Source organism: Coregonus lavaretus, assembly GCF_964263955.1.
Source record: "Coregonus lavaretus genome assembly, chromosome: 7".
Taxonomy (NCBI): Eukaryota; Metazoa; Chordata; class Actinopteri; order Salmoniformes; family Salmonidae; genus Coregonus; species Coregonus lavaretus.
In genome coordinates, this window is record NC_139994.1 from 23,694,910 (window position 1) to 23,717,722 (window position 22,813).

The 22,813-nt window shown below is 41.9% G+C and overlaps 1 protein-coding gene across 3 annotated transcripts in view; it reads right to left on the minus strand.

The window, feature by feature from the left end:
• Positions 1 to 22,813, minus strand: part of LOC311132817 (semaphorin-4A-like) — a 53,050-nt gene that overhangs the window by 25,878 nt on the left and 4,359 nt on the right. For all 3 annotated transcript variants that reach the window (XM_084166162.1, XM_084166161.1, XM_084166160.1), the window contains exon 2: positions 9,245 to 9,500. In XM_084166162.1, the coding sequence (XP_084022288.1) occupies positions 9,245 to 9,341 (97 nt within the window). In that variant the 5' untranslated portion in view covers positions 9,342 to 9,500. The remainder of the gene's footprint in view (positions 1 to 9,244; positions 9,501 to 22,813) is intronic.

Consider the following 22,813-nt stretch of genomic DNA (forward strand, 5'->3'; position numbering starts at 1 on the left):
TCTTCGCTATAGCCATGGAACCCCTTGCTACGCGCATTCGGGCATGTGCCGATATAGCTTCTGTTAAAATAAAAGACACACAGCACAAAATTTCCCTATATGCAGACGATGTTCTTTTGTTTTTGTCCAAGCCTAAAACGTCTATTCCACCATTACTTAAATTGATAAACACATTCGGCTCCTTCTCTGGCTACAAGATAAACTGGCAAAAAAGTGAGATGATGCCAATATCACGGCCTGTGGATATGCAATTTCTGCAATCTACCCCGCTTAGAACAGTGAGGGACAAGTTCACAAGCCTTGGCATTGTAGTGACAAGAGACCTTGACCAGCTATTGAAAGTGAATTGGGACATGAAAATATATCAGCTTAAACAAAATATAGATTTCTGGAAAACTCTGCCTATTTCCTTGGTTGGTCGTATAAACGCTATTAAAATGGTTGTCCTACCCAGGTTTCTTTACCTCTTCCAATGTCTACCCAATTTCATACCACAAAGCTATTTTAAGAAACTGGATTCAATAGTAACTCCATTTTTATGGGATAACAAGGCAGCCAGAATTGCAAAGAAGCATTTATGCAAGTACAAGATAGAGGGGGGCTTTGGCCTTCCTCACTTCAAACTGTATTATTGGGCTGCTAATCTGAACATTGTGTCTTTCTGGAGGGAAAGTTTACCTGAGATGAGACGGAAGGATATGCCTTCATGGCTTTTGATTGAGCAGGCCTCCTGTCAACGTTCCTCACTCCCTGCACTTGTTAATAGCCCATCATATGTGAAAAAAGCCACTTATGACTCCAATCCAGTCATTTGTCATACTCTTAGGATCTGGAAACAGATTAGGGATTTTCTTAACATACCCACTGTGTACATAGACAGCCCGATTAGCCGGAATCATGCTTTCCACCCTGCAATGGATGATGTGGTGTTTTCACAGTGGAGGGAGAAGGGGCTCACAACAATTGGTAATCTATACATAGATGGTCAGTTAGCTTCATTTCAACAACTACAGGCAAAGTTCAACATGCCAACAACACATTTTTTCAGATACCTCCAAATCAGGAATTTCTTAAGGACACACATCCCACAGTATGGCATGAAGCCAAATAGTCCTACATTAGATAGCTTGATCCTTGTCAAACCCCATTCAAAAGGGTCGGTCTCCAGACTGTATGATGTGCTACAGGCCCACATAGAGGTATCCACAGACACCATTAAAAGGGCTTGGGAACAAGAACTTGGTTCAGAAATCTCAAATGAGGACTGGATAGAAGCTCTCAGGAATATAAACCACAGTTCAGTGAATGCCAGACACAACCTTGTACAGTTTAAGGTGATACACAGGTTACACTACTCAAAAGTAAAACTGCATAAAATATTCCCGGACACCTCACCACTGTGTGAGAGGTGCAAGCAGGAGGAGGGGACGTTGTCCCACTTATTCTGGACATGCCCTAAATTACAGGCTTACTGGGCTCTCATTTTTGATTACTTATCTAAGGCCTTTGATAGAGTTCTAGCCCCAGACCCATTGATCGCTCTGTTTGGTACAGTTGATGGGAATAACCAGGAGGGGAAAGCTGTCTCTCTTTGTACTCTATTAGCCAAAAGGCTCATATTGCAATTTTGGAAATTGGAGACTGTACCTACCTTTGAAATGTGGTTACGGGATTTAGGGAATGTAATCCATATGGAAAAGATTCGATACAACACCTCCAATAGAAGTCCATTGTTTTACAAAATATGGCAGCCGATACTGGATAAATGGTCTAGTCCCGCTTCATAACTGGGCTGACGATCTGCTGCTACTCTGTGCTGTACTCCACTCAATATTTATTTTTGGCTGAACTACACTGCTTGTAATGACTATATGCTGTCTTCTTATACACGTACCACCTAATAGGATTTTGTTTTATTTTGTGTATGTGTGAGTTAACTTTTGTTTTGTCCTCTAAACTGGCCATCCCATCCAACAGTACAATGAATGTCATTGTTTGTATTGCTGTCTCTTTTACTTTATTTTTATTGGAAAATAATAAACATATTATAAAAAAAAAAAAAAAAAAAAAAAAAAAAAAAAAAAATGTTGGTGTTAATGTAGCAAAGGTAGTCAACACTTGTCGTTAGGTCTCGGGCAAGGTTGCCTCCCGGAGCTTTTGCCACCCCTCTCTAGTTTAACACTGGTTTCACTGTGTGCGCAAGGTCACCTTTCACCACTCCGTCCTTCTCCAAGCTCCGTTAGCAGGAGACGTCTCGCAAAAGCGCCAGCTCAGGGATCAAGGTAATTGTTTTTCCTCCATGCCCACCCCACCTACGAAGTAGCTCTGTCCAGGCCATGGACACAGTGCTCCTTTGTTGTGAAGGTCATGAGAAAACCGCATCAGCTGAGGAGTTAATGGGGACGTGAAACAGCAAAATCAACTGTTGCTTGTTTGTCTGGGCAAGGCCTCCTCCACACGGCCTTACTAAGGACCCCACATGGCCTTAATCAGGACCCCTGTGTGTCCGGTGCCAAGCTTGGAGGGGTTGCAGACTACATTTCACTTGAACGGTTGCCAAGGACTGTCTGCTTTACTCCTCGGGCCTCATGAGACTTGTTCTGTGTGAAGTCATGCTCTGCAGGCAGTTTACGTCTCAGCGCGTGCCTGCAAGGGTGTGGAGTCTGTGATGATTCATGTGGCCATGCATGGGTGTGTGTGAGAGCGTATGAGCGTGGCGTGTTTGTGTTCAAGGTTTGTGGGGTACATCAGCCAACGGACATCATTCATACCCACCGCAGTGAGACTGAAAAGAAACTATGTGTGGGTGTGCGTATGTGTGAACTTTCATTCTGAGCGTAGAGGAACTTTGAGGTTGTGGGAGAATCACCCAGTGTGCTTTTTGCCCACCCCAGGGAGAGGGAGACGTGCCAAGTAATGATGAGTGTGGTCTGTGAGCTCTGTGCTTCAACAGGGATGTGCTCTTCCACTGGGATTCTCAGTCACGGAAGTGGTTGCTCAAGGAAATGGGAGGATGGCAATACACATGAATGAATGAATGAATGAATGAATGAATGAATGAATGAATGAATGAGAGAGAGATACGCCCTGTGAGAGGGTGTGAGAGAAAATGTCAGTGGGAGAGAGGGAAAAAGAGAGGAGACAGAAAGAGAGCAAATGTGGGTGAGAGGAAAAACATGTGAGAAAGACACTGCCGCTGAAATGGTTGGCTTAAAATAATCATCCACTCAAAAACGATCTTTTGGTATTTTTTTCATTAGTCCAACGTTGATACAGTCCCAAAATGTTTTGATGTCAGCAATCAAGTTTTCAAGATATGCAACGCCAGTGTTGTGGGTTCGATTCCCATGGGGGGCCAGTTTGAAAAAATAAAAAAATAATGTATGCACTCACTAACTGTAAGTCGCTCTGGATAAGAGCGTCTGCTAAATGACTAAAATGTAAATGTCATATAGGACTCTCAAAAACCAAATTGTAATGAAGTGGCAAGTTACAAACTGATTTTTGAAAGTCCTAGATCTTGAAAACTTGATTGCTATTTTGTGACTGCATCAACAGTTGACTAATACAAAAAATAAAGATAGTTTGAGTGGATTATTCCTTTAAGTGAAAAAGATAAACTGCACATGAAGAAACAGTGAAAAAGAAAACAGCCTGTGAGTAAAACCTCATGTAGAGTGCTTTCATAATACAGTACCTCTACAGCTGGTGGGTGGAGGGAGTTAGGGTGGGGTAGGGTGAAGATCTATGTCCTTGCTTGAGGGTGAGGGGAAGGATCTATGGCAGTGTTTTTTCGCAAGATAAACTGAAATAGAAAATTGCGCTTGGTTCTTTGAACCGGGGTTACGTCAGTAACTTCCGGTAGCCGTTAGATGATGTTGTAATAAACAGAGGAGTTTTTCTTCTTCTACAAATGCGGCTCTATCTTTTGAAAGGTTTAAGCTACAAAATATTATGACCCAATCACTGAACGAAAAGACTCTCAGGAACAGGTATGTGTCTTCTGTTTCCCTACAATGCCCACAAGCCGTGCAGGACTCAGAACAGAGCGGACAAGACCAGGCACTAAAATCAGACTGGGGGGGGGGTGGAAGAACATCATCAATGATGTTATTTTCTACATACATACTGTAGGAGATCAATACAACATTACAGCCTTATGGATCTTCCGAACTTCCCAATACCTTTCTGATGCATTTCAGTCACTTCAAACCGTACTTCCTTCAGATTGAAATACTATCAAAAGTACTGTCAGACTGATTTGTAATAGCCCCAATTAAAAAAGTAAACATTGGCCGTTGTTTACATAACTTATTTTACATGGTGGGGTTTTGAAACAAAAAAGTTTGGGATCCCTGATCGATGGCTTTGCCTGGGAGGCTGAGAAGAGACTGTTGGTTGTGACTAAACACAGCAAACATGATTGGTGCTGATCAAATGTTGGCTGTCAGACCTTGAATCTGGCCCACGTGTGTGTGTGTGTGTGTCTGTGTGTGTGTGTGTCTGTGTACAGCACTTAGAACACTGAGATCTGGAACACAAATGGCTTGGCCAGAGTCCAGTGCTTACTGGATTAACCAGAACTGAGCACTCAAGAGAGACAACCCATATCAGACCCAGAGGTGAGGGGGTGGTGCCTTCAGACAGGTATTTTAACTCAACACAGCTGGAGTGGAAGATGAGCTAAAGAAAGGAGTCACTGACTTCACTTGAAATAGTAAAATATCAAACGTTCGCACCGAGAAGCCCAAAACATCTGTGAGCTCCTTACCTGTGAATACAAATGTAACACTTCACATTGTAGAGTTGGCCATGTGAGACATTTGGCAGAGGGAGTGAATACTGCATTTCCTGACTACGGTGTTGCTCTATGGGTCATGTATCATAGGTGGGTTACTCATGAATGAGCAACAGCTGGGCTACTGTGTGAGCAGTCACCCATTTAGAAAGAGAGTGAAGTGGGGGAGGGGGAAGGTGTTGCGCAACACGGCAGATAAGACCTGTCATCCTGGGGATTAGGAGGGATCCCTTCCTGTACCTGTCAGTGCTTGTCATCATCCCTCAGCTATCTGGACACACATACAGACACACACACAGACACACATACAGACACACACACATAGGTTTCCAGGCTCGTCTCAGTGAGGAAATGAAGAGACCTCAGTGGAAGCTAATCCTATGAGATTATTTTCACTCTCACACACTCCCTCGCTCTCTCACACACTGAACACCCTTGTGGATACAGGACTCATATGTTTATCCCTTTCTCTTGGTAATTTGATGCCATTTTGAGTCTAAATAACTACCGTAATGGTCAAGACCAACGAGACGAGGAACTCCAAAAATCCCCATGTCAGCACAACGAAAACAAGCGAGTTCTGTAACGCTTAGTGAAAAGTGATAGTCTTAGGTCCTCGTCGATGGCCAACTCAAACACTATTCTGTGGAATTCTAAACAGCACAGGGTCACGAGGAGTTTAGCTTGTAAACATGCAAACATGGTCGTCTATCTCAACCATGTATCTTGGCTCTCACACTATCAGAAAATAGTTTGTCCTCATTTAGCTAACAGAGAGTGAGCAGAAAGCACATTCTTCACAACTTTAGTTTCTGCACCTGCCCTGAACACCTGAGGTAAACATTTCTACACTACATTCTTAAAACGAGGCAATTCCCCTACATTTGTAAAACATTTTATTTATTTATTTAACTACAGCAGAGGTAGACCAGATATTGGGGTTAATAGGCTATACCTGGCAAACTGGGAGAAAAGCATAAAATACTTATTATACTGATTTGACCCATGGTCTAACATAAGACAAGCTGCTTTTGTAAATTAGGCGATTCCTGTACACAAACTCCAATAACGCAATGTTATTGTGAGAAAATGATAGGACTACAACCAAACTCCAAAGCAGCAGGCAGGCCTTAAGGCATCAGCCTGCCAGGCTCTATTGGTCATCCCAGCCACAGGTAGCCGAGCTAATCACCTTTACGAGCTGCATGGGAGGAGGGGGACGCCACAGGTTTCTATTAAGTCCCCTAATCGCCTGCCTGCCTCCAACCCTCCTTAAGTGAGATCTGAAAGGAGAAAAGACCCTGGATCAGCACCCCAGACCCTAATACCAGGCCCTACACAGTCAGCATTGGTGGAGATGCTGATCTTGGGTGCCGAGATGGAGGAAGTGTTGTCAAGATGGCGTAGCATTGCGGTCGCGGTTTTATTCATTGTCCTTGTGTAAATATCCCGTTTCTTGTTTTTTTTTGTCTATTTTGTATATATTTCTCAATTTTTACTTTTCATTCTTTAACTAAATATACTTTCCTGCAACCCGCCTGCACACACTGTATATATATATTTATTTCTGTTGTATTTTTGACTTTGTTTTGTTTTACCCCATATGTAACTCTGTGTTGTTGTTTTTATCGCACTGCTTTGCTTTATCTTGGCCAGGTCGCAGTTGTAAATGAGAACTTGTTCTCAACTGGTTTACCTGGTTAAATAAAGGTGAAATAAAAAAATAAAAATAAACTAACTTAGCGTTTGTGCTGGTTCATTGAGTGTGGGAAAATGGGTCTTGAATGAGGTATTGGCAATTATCTATGAGAATGGACATTTTTCCAGTAATTCAATTCAGGCTTCAAGGGAAAACTAAAAGCTTACCCTTTTCACACTACTGAGCCGAGCTTAGCTGTACTGCAACGGCCTGTTGCTGGAACCATCCTGAAATGCACAATGTGAGAAGATGCTTCCGAGCCAGCAAAGAACAGTTTGGGTAAGCACAGTACTGTGAAAAGGGTATGAGTGACCCTACTTGTCCTATTCCTTTGTAACACATACAAACACACGCAACCTAATCAGATACTGTGCACAAACAATGGTGCTATTCATTCCAGGCCACAGAGAGGACTCAAACCAAAAGCCTTCACCTACATCAGCAAATCTATCAGCTTTCACATTAATTTCTCTCCTCAATCAGGTCATCTTCGCTTCCTTTTCTTGTAGTCGGACCCCTTTTGGGCTTCCGTTTGTGTTCTACAGCAGGTCCTCTCAACGTGAATTTAGGGCCCTATAAACGCGGATGGAATTACGGAATCCAGACATTACAACATAATCCAACAATATACTGAACTTAGTAGGAAATCAACTAAATGTATTGAACTTATTAGAAATGTCATAAATGTAATCGTAAGCCATGAACAAAATGCATCAGTGATTAGTATTTTCCTGCCACTTTCTGAAACGGCACAGGAATGCCTGTGTGTGTGTGTGTGTGCGCGCATATGTCTACACTTTGTGTAGCTGTTAGCGATGATGCTAATGATAACCTTCTTCTAGTAGAGATGGAAAGGCTTTCCCAAAAACCTTCTCAATTAAACGTTAACTACAAAGTAGCCTATGGCAGAATTATATGATTATTTGCATCAATCCAGTGGCCATTTGTTTTGCAAACTCTGCAATCACATGAGCGCTACAGCAACATTGCTAACCAAACAAAGGTATCTTTCTGGTGTGCACTTGCATTAAAGGGTAACTACACCCAAAAATATACATTTCTTCTATTTCTCCCAGAACTCAAAAGTGGTCTCCTGATGTGGTTTAAGCACTGTTATGGATTCCAAAAATTAATTGGATGTTCTATAAAAAATAAAAAAAAGTGATTTTCTGAGCGAAAAACAAATTTTTTACCGAAACCTGTAAAAACATAACGAAGAAAACAGAATATGGGAAAAAAAATAAACAATCAGGCAAAAAAATGTAAAAAATTTCTTCATAGGGCCCTATGAACTGCACATCATTATAGGACCTGAAACTATCTTCCAAATTGTGCCAGTGTCCACATCTTGTCAAGTAATATTTGCAAGCCAAGGGCCTATTCAATTCCCTTCATGACACTGCAGACTATTTCCCTGTTTTACTGAGTACTTCTCGGCAACTCAATATTTAGCTTCGCACAAAACTTCCGATGTTAATTATAAATCCCTTAGGACCTCTGTCTCAATAGACAACACAGCTTTTAAATAAACCACAAGCCATACTCTGGAAAGTTAAAAGGTAAATATGTGTGTGTGATACTGTGCATCACGAGATATTTGATCAGAAACGGAGGCATTTTCTGCACAAACTAAGGCAGGAACAGTATTATTATACAAACAAATGGCCAACAGTGGATGTTATTTACTTTATGTTCCAACTTCCAATACTTAAAACTGGAGCAAACAAAAACAGTTAAAACCATATTACAAAATTTCATTTTTTTTAAATACCCAGCCCCTTAACGATAGTAATGAATACAAGCTTTGAAGACGATGCAACCGAACAGTTCAACCATTGTGATGTAATCTGCTAGCTGCCTTGTTAACCATAATGCATTTCCCATTAGTACATCGTTAGTTGGGGCAAAACTCGGGAGCTTTTCTTAAGATTGCAGAGAGCAGTGCTCAACTTTCATTCCCCTCTCCAGAATATCCACAAATGATGTATGGCAACAGACCACTCAAAGTTGTCCTGCGTGAGCCTATAATAGGTTCACGTGGGACAACTTTGGACCTAGCAATACAATGTGCACATAAGCACAGCATCTCCATATACAGATGACAAAGATTTGTATTTTGGCACTAGTCTGAAGAAATCATCTTTGCTCAGAGAGATTAGTATGCAATGAGCATTGATCTTTCGTAAGTGATTGATTCTTGAAAAAGGACTGAACTAACACGACTTAATGCTGAAACTCCCTCACCCAGCCTCGCTCGTCAGTTACGATCGCATTTCCACTGTTAGCACTGTTGCACTTCTGACCTTTCTTTGGTCCTGTTGAACCTCTATCTTGTCATATCAGGGATGCAGTTAATACCAGAGCTCCAATAGTGACCACCATAACATAGATCAATACTTACCCTGCCATTCCAAGTCCTTATGTTCATATCATGACAAGTACAGGAGCATTGTTAAATTGGACATGTAAATGTCTGGACTGGGTGGGTGTCTTCAGCCCAAGCAGGGCATGACAGACAAGCATTCACACCAAGAGTGTCTTTCTGATCTGTTCTTAAGTCAAAAAACACAAATCCATAACTAGACAGTCACTGGAGCGTATCACAGCTACAAAGTACCTTGCTTTAAGTGAGTGTCACTATTTCAAGACAGTGAGACTAAATGAAAGCATTGAAATGTATCACTCGATTTCAAAGTTCATATTCACAATCGAGGAGCTAACAAGATCATAAAAAGTGTTTGACTTACCCATAGGAAAGGAGACTCGGGGGGTAAGCCTGGCCACACATGTAGCCATAACCCCTAGAATGACCACGATGATGGAGAGCAGGCCTTGGTGTTCCATGATGACCCAAAGAGGAAGAAGAGCAAAATCAGGGTTGGGGAGCTAGCGTCAGGCGAAAAGTGTCTGGTGCTTGTCTGTGATGTCAAAGACTGGGTCTGTGGGGGGAGCACAGAGGCAAGCGCCACTTCCTCTGGTCTCTGGAGCCAGCCGTCATCGCATCTGAGGGAGAGAGAAAGAGAGAGAGAGAGAGGGAGGGTCAGAGAGAAGAGCAGTACTCCCTTAGCACTGTGGAGTTGTGGTTGGACTGAGCCTGCATGTAAGGGAATGACTAATTTCTCACGAGAAGGGGGGAGGAGTACAGGCCACTTCCTCTAACACTACGAGGCTAAACCACTAGTATGTTTGAGCATTATAGATCATATCTTCGCATCATAAGGCACAATCAACCTGAGGGTTCTTTAGTGAGTGATCACGTCATGTGACAGAGTTAAAATTATCTAATAAGTTCAGAAAAACATGTCCAAATCAGTCGTCACCAGTCTGCATTAAGAGGAATAAATTACTTCTGGGATATCCCTGAATTACTTCACGGACTAGTATATTCCATGTACAAGAAGGCAACGCCAACACAGGCTCTTTAGGGGAAAACATTACCAGAAACCTCCTGGAATATCCTGAATTAGATAAATGATTCATATGGTATGGAATACAGTAATTTCAGTAACAACTAGAGAAATGCCTGACAAACTGATTTTGGACTTAACTATCACTTTGAAATTCCATTTGACATAAGGAACATCACGGGGGTTCAGTGACGAATACAGATAAGACCTACTCTGCACTAGGTTGAAATGACTGCTGCTCACAACAATATGAACCTTTTAAAGAGAATGATATAGAGACAGGTATTACCATCATGTTCATTGATATCTACTGTGCAAGGTAATTAGGGCCCTGTAAAATCTATCATCTTTGCCTAATTCCGTTTTTCCCAAAATTCATTTTTCTCCGTTTAGTTTTTCCAGGTTTCAGAGTTTCCCTGTTTATTCAGGTTTTCGCTCTTAAAAGCATACTTTTTTAATAGAAAAACTAAAAAATATGATGTTTCAAGTCAGGGTTCATCAACCGGTGGTGATTTTATTTAGCCCCAGAAGTTTTGGGAGCAAAAAAATAAAAAGTGGGACGTAAGACTGTAAAAACACCAGCAAATCAGCTCCAAATTATTTTAATTTTGGAAATCTGTTCCAAAGTATTCCCACGCAAAATAGAGAGATATTTGATCGTGTACAAATGTAAGCAAGGTTTGAAATGATTATGGTTTTAGTCAAATGTTATATCCGTTTGCAGTCTACAAATTGTTTTGTAATTATGCCCCGGCCATCCCCTCAAGAAAAAATTGGCCCGATGCTGATTCTAGTTGGATAATCTTTGTTTTAAGTCCACAACAATGCTTAAAACTACATCAGGATACCACTTTTGTGGTCTGGGAAAAATCTAAGAAATGTTTGGTTTGGTTAGCAGCGTTTCTGTGGCACACATTGCTAAACAATCGCCACTGGATTGATGCAAATAATCATATCATTCTGCCAGATAGGCATAGACTACTTTGTAGTTAAAAGGAAAGGTTCACCCATTTTGAATGTTATATTGTTTTTGTGCCTCTCTGAGTGATGTTCTATCGATTCCCTTGGTCATTTCATGTTTTCAAGTTATCGGCATTCAAGCAGGCAGAAATCCGGCAGGTATGACGTAGCACCGTGATAAAGTTAATGGAAGTTAATAGGAATACGACTTTCAGATCGCGAAAATGTCTATCATACATGTCAGATTTCAACACTGGCCGATGTCATAAGTAAGGAGGATGTCTTCTCTCGAATGAGCCATTGATCATATGTTTTGCGATACTCCTACCCTGAGAAATTGTTAATTTAACGGAGGGTCTAGCACATTTTTCCTATTTGTCCGCCTCTTTAGTCCAGGGTGCATTGCATGGTGCCGTTGCCAGAGATATTATAGGAAGGAGATAGTATGAATCCACTGAATGAAGGAACGTATAACGTCCCACCCAACAGAAGTTCACATTGTCATGCTGTGTCACGCAGTTGCTATGCTAATCGTCACGCAATCCCTTCTCAAAGTCAGTGTACATGTCGAGAAACTTGGCTATTTTCCTCGAAAGTACGTAATGTCACGAATACTACAGTTCATTATCTCACATCTTGGAAAATATTTGTAATGTTGTACTTCTTGTTGATGAAATTTGTGCTAATCTTGGGTATTTGAACTAGCGCCCAATAGACTCCCATTCACTCCTTGAAGGAGAGCGCCCCTTGTCCCAGAACCGCCCAGAATGCATCAGACGGCCCACTGACGTAGCATGGGCAATGTTTCATCTCCTCAAAAGTATATCTGCCATTGCGAATGTTAGACTCCACTCTGAAACTGCCTGGAAGTTGGAAGCAGGCGGTAGTGGTGCCAGTAGGGAAACCTGAGAAAGACCCTACTAGTCCTTCAAGCTATAGGCCGATAGCGTTGACATCTCACGGAAAGGCTGACTTACTTTCTGGAGAGTAGAGGACTAATGTCACTAGATCAAAGTGGGTTCAGGAAAGGCAGGGGAACAATGGATCTTGTTCTGTGCCTTGAGTCAGTCATACGGAAGGGAAGGCAAATAGGGAGGTGGTGGTAGCAGTTTTCTTTTATGTAGAGAAGGCTTATGATATGATGTGGAAGGAAGGTCTACTTATCAAGCTGGATAACATGGGGGTTGGAGGAAGGGTTTTTAACTGGATAAAGGATTTTCTTTTTGGGCGATCAATACAAGTGAGGGTGGGGCGCTCTATGTCAGAAAGCTATGAGGTGGATACTGGTACCCCCAAGGGAAGTGTCATTAGTCCTTTGTTGTTCTCCATTATGATTGACAATGTATTCTCTCAGGTGAGACCTGATATTGGGAGGTCATTGTTTGCGGATGATCGAGCGCTGTGGAAGAGAGGGAGAAATATTACCCATACAGCCAGAAGAGTTCAAGAAGCGATTAGTGAAGTAGAGCAGTGGTCCCTTTAAGTTTTCAGTTGAGAAAACACAGACTGTGTTTTTTTCTAGAAGGAAGGTTGGGGAGGAAATATACTTGAAGTTGTATGGAAGGAATCTGGAGAGGGTGGGAGGGTTTAGGTTCCTGGGGGTCTGGTTTGACACACGAATGACATAGGCGGAGCATATTAGTAGTTGTCAAAGGAAAGAAAATATTGAATGTGATGCATTGCTTGTCAGGAATGGAGAGGGGGGCAGATACAATGTCGTTGAAAATTATATATAGTTGAAGTCAGAAGTTTACATACACATTTTTTTCAACCACTCCACACATTTCTTGTTAACAAACTATAGTTTTGGCAAGTCGGTTAGGACATCTACTTTGTGCATGACACAAGTCATTTTTCCAACAATTGTTTAGACATATTATTTCACTTATAATTCACTGTATCACAATTCCAGTATGTCAGAAGTTTACATACACTAAGTTGACTGTGCCTTTAAACAGCTTTGAAAATTCCAGAAAATTATGTCATGGCTTTAGAAGCTTCTGATAATTGACTTCATTTGAGTCAATTGGAGGTGTACCTGTTGATGTATTTCAAGACCTACCTTCAAACTCAGTGCCTCTTTGCTTGACATCATGGGAAAATCAAAAGAAATCAGCCAAGACCTCAGAAAAAAAATTGTAGACCTCCACTAGTCTGGTTCATCCTTGGGAGCAATTTCCAAATGCCTGAAGGTACCACGTTCATCTGTACAAACAATAGTACGCAAGTATAAACACCATGGGACCACGCAGCCGTCATACCGCTCAGGAAGGAGACGCATTCTGTCTCCTAGAGATTAACGTACTTTGGTGCGAAAAGTGCAACTCAATCCCAGAACAACAGCAAAGGACCTTGTGAAGATGCTGGAGGAAACAGGTACAAAAGTATCTATATCCACAGTAAAACGAGTCCTATATCGACATAACCTGAAAGGCCGCTGAGCAAGGAAGAAGCCACTACTCCAAAACCACCATAAAAAATCCAGACTACGGTTTGCAACTGCACATGGGGACAAAGATCGTACTTTTTGGAGAAATGTCCTCTGGTCTGATGAAACAAAAATAGCACTGTCGTTTGGCCAGGGGGGATGCTTGCAAGCCGAAGAACACCATCCCAACCGTGAAGCACAGGGGTGGCAGCATCATGCTGTGGGGGTGCTTTGCTGCAGGAGGGACTGGTGCACTTCACAAAATAAATTGCATCATGAGGAAGGAAAATTATGTGGATATATTGAAGCAACATCTCAAGACATCAGTCAGGAAGTTAAAGCTTGGTCGCAAATGGGTCTTCCAAATGGACAATGACCCCAAGCATACTTCCAAAGTTGTGGCAAAATGGCTTAAGGACAACAAAGTCAAGGTATTGGAGTGGCCATCACAATGCCCTGACCTCAATCCTATAGAAAATACGTGGGCAGAACTGAAAAAGCGTGTGCGAGCAAGGAGGCCTACAAACCTGACTCAGTTACACCAGCTCTGTCAGGAGGAATGGGCCAAAATTCACCCACAATAAGCTTGTGGAAGGCTACCCGAAACGTTTGACCCAAGTTAAACAATTTAAAGGCAATGCTACCCAATACTAATTGAGTGTATGTAAACTTCTGACCCACTGGGAATGTGATGAAAGATATAAACGCTTAAATAAATAATTCTCTCTACTATTATTCTGACATTTCACATTTGTAAAATAAAGTGGTGATCCTAACTGACCTAAGACAGGGAATTTTTACTAGTATTAAATGTCAGGAATTGTGAGTTTAATGTGTTTGGATAAGGTGTATGTAAACTTCCGACTTCAACTGTATATAGCGCTGTTAAGGTCATCAATGGATTATGGAAGTATAGCATATGGATCAGCAGTTCAAACATTTTTTAAAAAGCTAGATGTTATCCAATCCCTATGAATTTGTTGTGGAGCCCTCAGGACCTCCCCATTGGCAGCGATGCAGGTAGAGTTGGGAGAGATGCTGTTAAAGTTAAGAAGACAACAGCCAGCCCTGACATATTGGGTACATCTACAAGGACATAAGGTTACGCATCCTACAAAAAAGGTGCTCCTAGAGTGCTGGGAACATGAACAACATCTGAATACAAGCTTTGGGTGGATAGGCAATTGCATGGCGAGAGAGATGGGGTTGTTTGGGAGGGAGTTTAGCCCCTCTGTGGTTCCTCCTGCTATCCCACCTTGTTTCTCCCTCAGCCAGTGATAGATCTAGGGTTGCTTGAGAGGGTAAGAGATGTTGAGGAAGGAGTAGATTCAGTTGTAAGTGAACATTTAAGGACACAATACTATGCTTTCTTGAATATATTCACAGATGGATCTAAGGACCCTAAAACAGGGAGGACAGGAGCAGCTTTTAGTGTTCCTGGGTTTAAGGTGGCAGTGACGAAAAGAGCAACAGATCATTTATCTGTTGGCCATACTACTGGCTGCAGAGTGGGTGGAGGAGGTGAGGGCAGACTGACTCCAGTGCAGCACTGATGGCTGCAGAGTGGGTGGAGGAGGTGAGAGCAGACTGACTCCAGTGCAGCACTGATGAGCTTAAATTCATGTGTGTCTCAGAGCAGACAGGATGTTATGTATGAGGTTTTGCAGTGTTTGTATAGGGTGAAACAGATTGGGGTATTTGTGATGTTCCTCTGGGTACCAGCTCATGTGGGAGTAGAGGGGAATGAGGAAGTGGATATTATTGCCAAGCAGGCTCTTAAACATCCTAATGTTGAGATGGAATTGTCAATCAGTAAAGCAGAAGCCAGGGGGTTAATAAGAACAGTGGTTAAAAATAAGTGGCAAGAGTTGTGGAACAGGGAGAGTAAGGGAAGACACCTGTATAAGATCCAGGAAAAGGTGGGGGCAGAGAGGTCCTCAGGCCGAGAGAGAGAAGGGAGGAAAGTGTAGTCACAAGGCTGAGACTGGGACACACATGGCTAAATAGTACATTGAAAGTGGTGGGGAAACATCCGACTGGGAGGTGTGATCAATGTCAGGAGGAGATGGAACATGTTCTATTTCAGTGCCAGAAATATGTGAAAGAAAAGGAGTGATTGTTATTAGATTTGAGGAGTAATGGGGTTGAAGAGCCAGGATTAAGTGAACTGCTGGGGAAATCTTCAGGGGATGTAGTATTTAAATATGTATTTCGTTTCCTTAGGGAGACTAGATTATTCGGTAGGATTTAGACCTTCACTGTCTCTGGTCCACACTCCAGTCCAGTTGGTGCCGGTAATGCACCTTAAAGTTGGTTGCCAATCACCATATAAAATCCACAGAAGAAGAAGAGTCCACTCCGAGGCACATCAATCTGCAGATTGACCATGGTGAGATTGTAAACTCCTAAATTGAGTGCACTTTATTTAGGTGATTTTACAGCTAACTAGCTACGTTACATGCTGATATGGTCTTTGATATTATTGTGTGTAGCTACGTTTGCTAGCTAGCTACTTAGCTTGCTAGGCAGCCCATAGAGAGAGCATTGCAATGTGGATTTTGTAGTAGACTTGATCTGCAACAGAGTTCCACAATGATTTTCCATGTTGCTACCAACCTTATTATAACGGCAAAATGAAACATTTGTTCACAAAAAATATTGTTCTCACTGTGTTATTTAACACATGCCCTTGCGTCAGAAAGTTGAAGGCAAATGCTATTGATGTAATTTGTTCATGTCTTATGATATTATTGGGCAAAATAATTTCCCAATACATTTTTGAATATTGTTGAATTCCGTTTTAATGTCTGGATTCCGTGATTCCATCCGCATTCTCGTCATCCCGGATTTTATAGAGCCCTATTTAAGTAAGCTCTACCTGCCGAGGAGCCCCCATAACTCCATAGATGGTGCCAACTCTGTGTTGGGTCACTAGGCCAATCAAGAACAGAGTCCACCCCTGTTAGAGTGGCATAACAGGATTACCCAGATGCTGTAGGCATGAGGATTAGCACAGATATGTCAGCCTTTACCTGTGGCAATAAGGACAGGTTGAAGTCTCGGGCTGACTAGACAGAAGCACCTCACCAACAGATCTCATCATTAATTAGAGTAATCGTTCCAAGTCAATCTACTGGAACTATAAATATACCCGCCATTCATCCCTTTATATGTTTTACCACAAACCTTTTGGAGACTGTATTATCTAATATAAAATGTGCAATATCTTCACAACAATATTTGGGGTATCTACTACAGCAGGCCATTTGTTCAAAATGTGAACAAACATAGCCTAATTAGTTTACTCACATACACATTCCACAGCAGGTATGTCCTTGGATAGTTTGTCTTTTTATATTTAACCTTTATAATGTCAGGGTGACCCATCTTCTGGGGGTTTCAGTTTCCTTCAGTAGAATGAAAACATCCAATTCAGTAGCTACTAATCTCCCTATTCCAGACAAAACAAAAAACACACCTCAAACATTAATTCACCAAGAGGTTAACAGTTCAGAGAGCAGAGCCTGTTTCAGATCTCCTTGGTGGTCAGTCTCTTTCTCCCTTTCAGTTTCTCTCTCCCTCACCCTGTTTCTACCATTCTGGGCAGTGTTGTGAAGGATGCTGGTATCTCGTAGGGCGAGATGTGATGCTGCATTCCTGCAAGGCACTAATAGAAAACAGAGCGTTGTCTGGGGGATCTTTATCAGATGACTGGGGCGAGGGCCACGCCACCACCATTATCAGGGACCAGCTTTTGCAGAACCGGTTTCTCAGGCTCGGTAGACCAGGTTACATCACTGGAAAAGCTGGCTGATTTTTCCACCACCTAGATTGACCCTGTACTTTGACTCAGTGGTTCCCAACCTTTTTCGTTTACTGTACCACCAACAGAATTTTGCTCTGCCTGGAGTACCCTTGAAGTACCCACTAATGCGCATTTTACCAGTAAGCCTAAGGTCTCATGAGTCTTCTCAAATACCCTGTGGATAGAACACATACCCCCAGGGTTCCTAGTACCCCTGGTTGGGAACCACTGGTCTGGGATATGCCCACATTGATGACATTTGAGCATTAACTAAAACTGACTGGAATCATTAAGACCACTAGTCCATGACCATCAAAATTAGAAGGATTAGGGACGTCAGCATGTCCATGTGACACCTCCAGCGTGACAAACATGTGAAGAGATGAGCCCTGCTGTCACTACAATCCACATAGCTCAAGGATGTCTGACTTGTTCCTAGTGTTGTCACCAATGTTCCCTCTAAACTGTGTACGTGCGTGCACACGCAGTAGCCCCGAGACTGCCATGCAGCTCCTCAGGACTGCCACACAGAAATATCAGCCCACAGAGAGAAGCACAAGATTGAACTTCACTCAACTTTCTAGAGCAGTGGTCGCCGACTGGTCGATCTCCAAGGCATTCCTATTCGATTGCCAAACATTTCTGTAAAAACCCCAATGATAAAGCCTTGTTCCTTTTTGGGGGGGCTGTTGGCGGTAGGTGCACCCATTCAGCTGCCGTGCGCGCCGGGTCGGCGAACGGTTGCCATTTTGAACCATTTTATGTGTCTTGAGGTACAAATTCTGCCTTCTCGGCAGGCCCAGAAAGCAAATCAAGTGCACTATAGGCCTACTGCTGGCCAATCGGATGGCTCAGATTATCGTGTCTGCAGTAATGTAGCAGGCATAAACGAAATCTACAGCAAAGTTGATACTGTGAGATTTCAAAATGTTTAAAACCATGACAAGAGAGAGACTGTCAACAAATACAGCAAAGAGATGCTGTTATTATGAGTGACTTCATGTTTAAGTTCTTACTTAGCACTGTCAACACTTTGTATTCAACACTTTTATAAGCAATAAAATGCTAATTCTTCCCATTTCCACTCAGCAAGAACTGCAGCAGTAATGAATGAGTAGGAAAGTATCTATAGGCTTGCGTTGTTGATATTATTAGTGGCTTGGGTCTTTTTTAATAGAGGAATATTTCACTTTCTCTGTTCATAGGAGTAACAACATGAATTTGTGCATGAGGCAGAAATAATGCGGTGCAACTCGAGTTTCGCTAGCAGCTGAAAGACTATGCACCTTTTGGTCAGTGTCAGCAGAGGAAAGGGAGAGCGGAGGGACGTTGAGAGGTAGACCCTCAGTCTGCTGCTCTCTCCTTCCACTGAGACTGACCATCAGATGCAGGCACCATCAGCCCAGTAAAACAAAAAGCTAATTATTTAAAAGTATGCTCACTCAATGGCCCAAACAACAAAGCATTAGCAGGGCAATTCAAGCAAAAAAAAATCTGAGCGGTAGATCTGAGCGGTAAATCTGAGCGGTGACCACTGTTCTAGAGTTTTCCTTGTTAACACTATCAATGTTTCCCTTTACTGTGGCAATTGTGATCAAATCAACATAATATTAGCCACTTTCAATGCAACATACCAAAACAAACTATGCAAGAGTAGGATTATATTGTATTGACACACACTACTCAGCCCATACTCTACACAGACCATACAAACAATCAGTGCTGCAGTAGGCCTATATGCAAACAGACCATTGCCATATTTGGATCACTGCCATTTACTTCGAAATGGAATGTGTTTACAGCATGAGCGGTCATGAGTAGATGCGCTTGTTTTGAGATCAAAGTGAGAGCTGCATATAGCCACGTGTGCACATTTTGTTCATATCCTTTGCAAGTTAGTGAGTTATTATCCCAGTTATAGATAATTTGTATTCAGCGATAGGGGAGTGATTGCTTCCTACAAGAGAACAAAACGTGTACATTTCTAGACATCTTTGAAAAGCGAGTCAGGTAAAGAGCTTTTTTTGTTTGTCTTAAAGGGGCAGTGTTGTATTTTGAGACAGGCTTGAATAAGCTAAGTAGCCAATAGGCAGAGGGTAGCATAATTTATCTGATTCTCTGTAATAAATGGTATGCCAGTGGCCATCGAAGGTGAGCATTTGCCCACTGAAGTCGGTTACATCGTCGAACTGCAGTCAGGTCAAGACCTTGGTGAGGACGAAGAGCATGCAGATGGACTTCCCTGAAACAGTTTCTGACAGTTTGTGCAGAAATTCTTCGGTTGTGCAAACACACAGTTTCATCAGCTGTCCAGGTGGCTGGTCTCAGACGATGCCGCAGGTGAAGAAGCTGAATGTGGAGGTCCTGGGCTGGTGTGGTTACACGTGGTCTGCCGTTGTGAAGCCGGTTGGACATACTGCCAAATTCTCAAAAATGACGTTGGAGGCGGCTTATGGTAGAGAAATTAACATTCAATTCTCTGGCAACAGCTCTGGTGGACATTCCTGCATTCAGCATGCCAATTGCACACTCCCTCAAAACTTGAGACATCAGTGCCATTGTGTTGTGTGACAAAACTGCACATTTTAGAGTGGCCTTTTTTTGTCCCCAGCACAAGGTGCACCTGTGTAATGATCATACTTTTTAAGCAACTTCTTGAAATGCCACACCTGTCAGATGGATGGATTATCTTGGCAAAGGAGAAATGCTCACTAACAGGGATGTAAACAAATGTGCACAACATTTTCGAGAAATAAGCTTTTTGTGCGTATAGAACATTTCTGAGATTTTTTATTTCAGCTCATGAAACATGGGACCAACACTTTGCATGTTGCGTTTATATTTTTGTTCAGTGTATCTCTATGAATGCACCCTGGACTGAAGAGGCAGACAAATAGGAGAAATGTGGTGTACCCTCATAAATTATACATTTCTCGACGTAGGAATATAACAAAAATATGATCAATGGCTAATTCGAGAGAAGACATTCTCATGCATTACGACATCAGCCAGTATTGAAATCTGACATGTATGATAGATGTTTTCGCGATGTAAAAGTCGTATTCCTATTAACTTCCAGTGTAGTGACAGCGGCTTTATCATAAGGCTATGTCATACCGGACGGATTTATGCTTGCTTGAAAGGCAATTGTGCAGATACACATGAAAACATGAAAAGGCCACCAGGAATCAATTGAACATCGCTCAGAGATTCACAAAAACAATATAACATTTAAAATAGGTGAATCTTTCCTTTAATAAAGCAGCAAAGAGGAAAAATAATCTCTCCACGGACAAATAATTTCATAGTACCATTCTAAATTACAAGTTTACTTCGGTGCCTAAATCTGAATTGGGGCTGAACAGAACTTTTTCTTGAAATAAAAAACATTTTGTATGCAGCTTCCCAAATCCGTCAAAAAAGGCAGTGCAAAACAGGGCCAGCAAAACAACAAGGGGATTAGGCGAATAAGCAAAGATTTTCTTAAAACCCTCAAACTTCTACAGATGCACAATTGAGAGCATCCTGTTGGGCTGTATCACCGCCTGGTACGGCAACTGCACCACCCGCAACCGCAGGGCTCTCCAGAGAGTCGTATGGTCTGCCCAACGCATCACCGAGGGCACACTGCCTGCCCTCCAGGACACCTACAGCACCTGATGTCACAGGAAGGCCAAAAAGATAATCAAGGACATCATCCACCCGAGCCACGGCATGTTCACCCCGCTATCATCCAGAAGGCGAGGTCAGTACAAGTGCATCAAAGCTGGGACCGAGAGACTGAAAAACTGCTTCTATCTATCTCAAGGCCATCAGACTGTTAAAATAGCCATCACTAGCCGGCTACCACCCGGCTACTCAACCCTGCACCTTAGAGGCTGCTGCCCTATATACATAGACATGGAATCACTGGCCACTTCAATAATGGAACACTAGTCACTTTAATAATGTTTACATACTGCTTTACTCATCTCATATGTATATACTGTATTCTATTCTACTGTATTTAGTCAATGCCACTGACATTGCTCGTCCTAATATTTATATATTTCTTAATTCCATTCTTTTACTTTTAGATTTGTGTATTGTTAGATACTACTGCACTGTTGGAACACAAGCATTTCGCTACACCCACAATAACATCTGCTAAATATGTGTATGTGACCAATAAGATTTGATTTGTGTGAGAACTGCTTCATATTAAGGATGTGAGTTGCGTCCGCACAGCGACAATAGTTCAGATGTTTATAATGTAATGTGGGGGCTAAAACCACCTAATTCTGGCCAGGGTATAATCTGAGACAAAATTGGGGACTAGGGTTAAATTAAAACGTCACTATGACTCATTGGGGTAGGAGTAGGGCCACACCGGCAGTCATGAGTCATGACCACAGTAAAATTCCAAAAGGAGTTGACACTAATCTCCTCTAATGCATTCAGGACATGGGTTGGTTTTCCAACTCACTAATTGCCTGGTAGCTCAAGGGCCCCGTGTAGCTCAATTGGTAGAGCATGGCGCTTGCAACGCCAGGGTTGTGGGTTCTATTCCCACAGGTGGCCAGTATGAAAAATGTATGCACTCACTAAGTCGCTCTGGATAAGAGTGTCTACTAAATGACTAAAATGTAAAAACTCAAGGCTCTATTGTCCTTCTAACCACTGACATCAATACATAGCCTACAGCATATTACGCACCGCAGAAAACGGTTTAAATTTTTTATTTAAGATGTCTTTAATTGTTCTGGCCTATATTCCAAAATTAAACAAATTCTAGTAATCTCCTTTGAATGTAGAATGTATTATTATGCATTCTGGATGGACTGGTTACCTTATGCTACACTCCAAAGTTTCTATCCATGAGTCTGGGAGACAACCTATAGGCCTAAGCAATGCTGTTGGTTCATTAATTGTGCAGGGTGGCTTACAGAGTTAGCCTACAATAGTGAATTTGTATTTGAATAGACTAGTAATAGGGCATGTTTTTATATTTTCATAATTAATAGGGTGACACATTACCTTTAGCTACAGAATATCTCACTACCGTCCGTATGGAATATCACCTGTCGTGCAGCGAGAGGCTGCATGCTCCTCAAACCGAGGTTGATGCATGGGTTGAAATAACCGGAGTAGCCTACCCGAACAAACAGGGGAATAGTGGCCTCAAGTGCATAGTGGGATGACATCTTTTTCCCCTGCCCCTTTGATAAATGGGTCATTTTAAATCGAGATTAAATTGAGAATAGTCTGATGGGTGAAAATATGATGAGAACAGTGTGTGCAGCCTGAGGCAAGGAACAGAGCGCAAGCTTTTTCAAGTCATCAATAGCCTATAGTCGCATCATGCAGCCCATATAAATTATGTTTTGATTTCTAAGACATTCTAAATCTAGCGTAGCCTATAGAACCTGTTTCAAATTATCACTTTTACACTCAACATAGCCTTCATATGCGCACACGCTACGGAATGGGAAAAATATCCTTTCTACTTTATTCAGCTAAGTTCAATTATATTCTTCTTACTATAAAATCATATAATATAAAATAATGACACGGGACTTATAAGCATATCTTGTCTGCTAAATGAACGATCCTACGGCATAGCCAGATAACATACAGTAAGTAGGCCAACTCATATTCTGTTAAGCTGAAATACATTTTCTTCATATCATGTTTCTTTAGACCTACCTAAAATAAATAATGGATTTATTATGGGGTA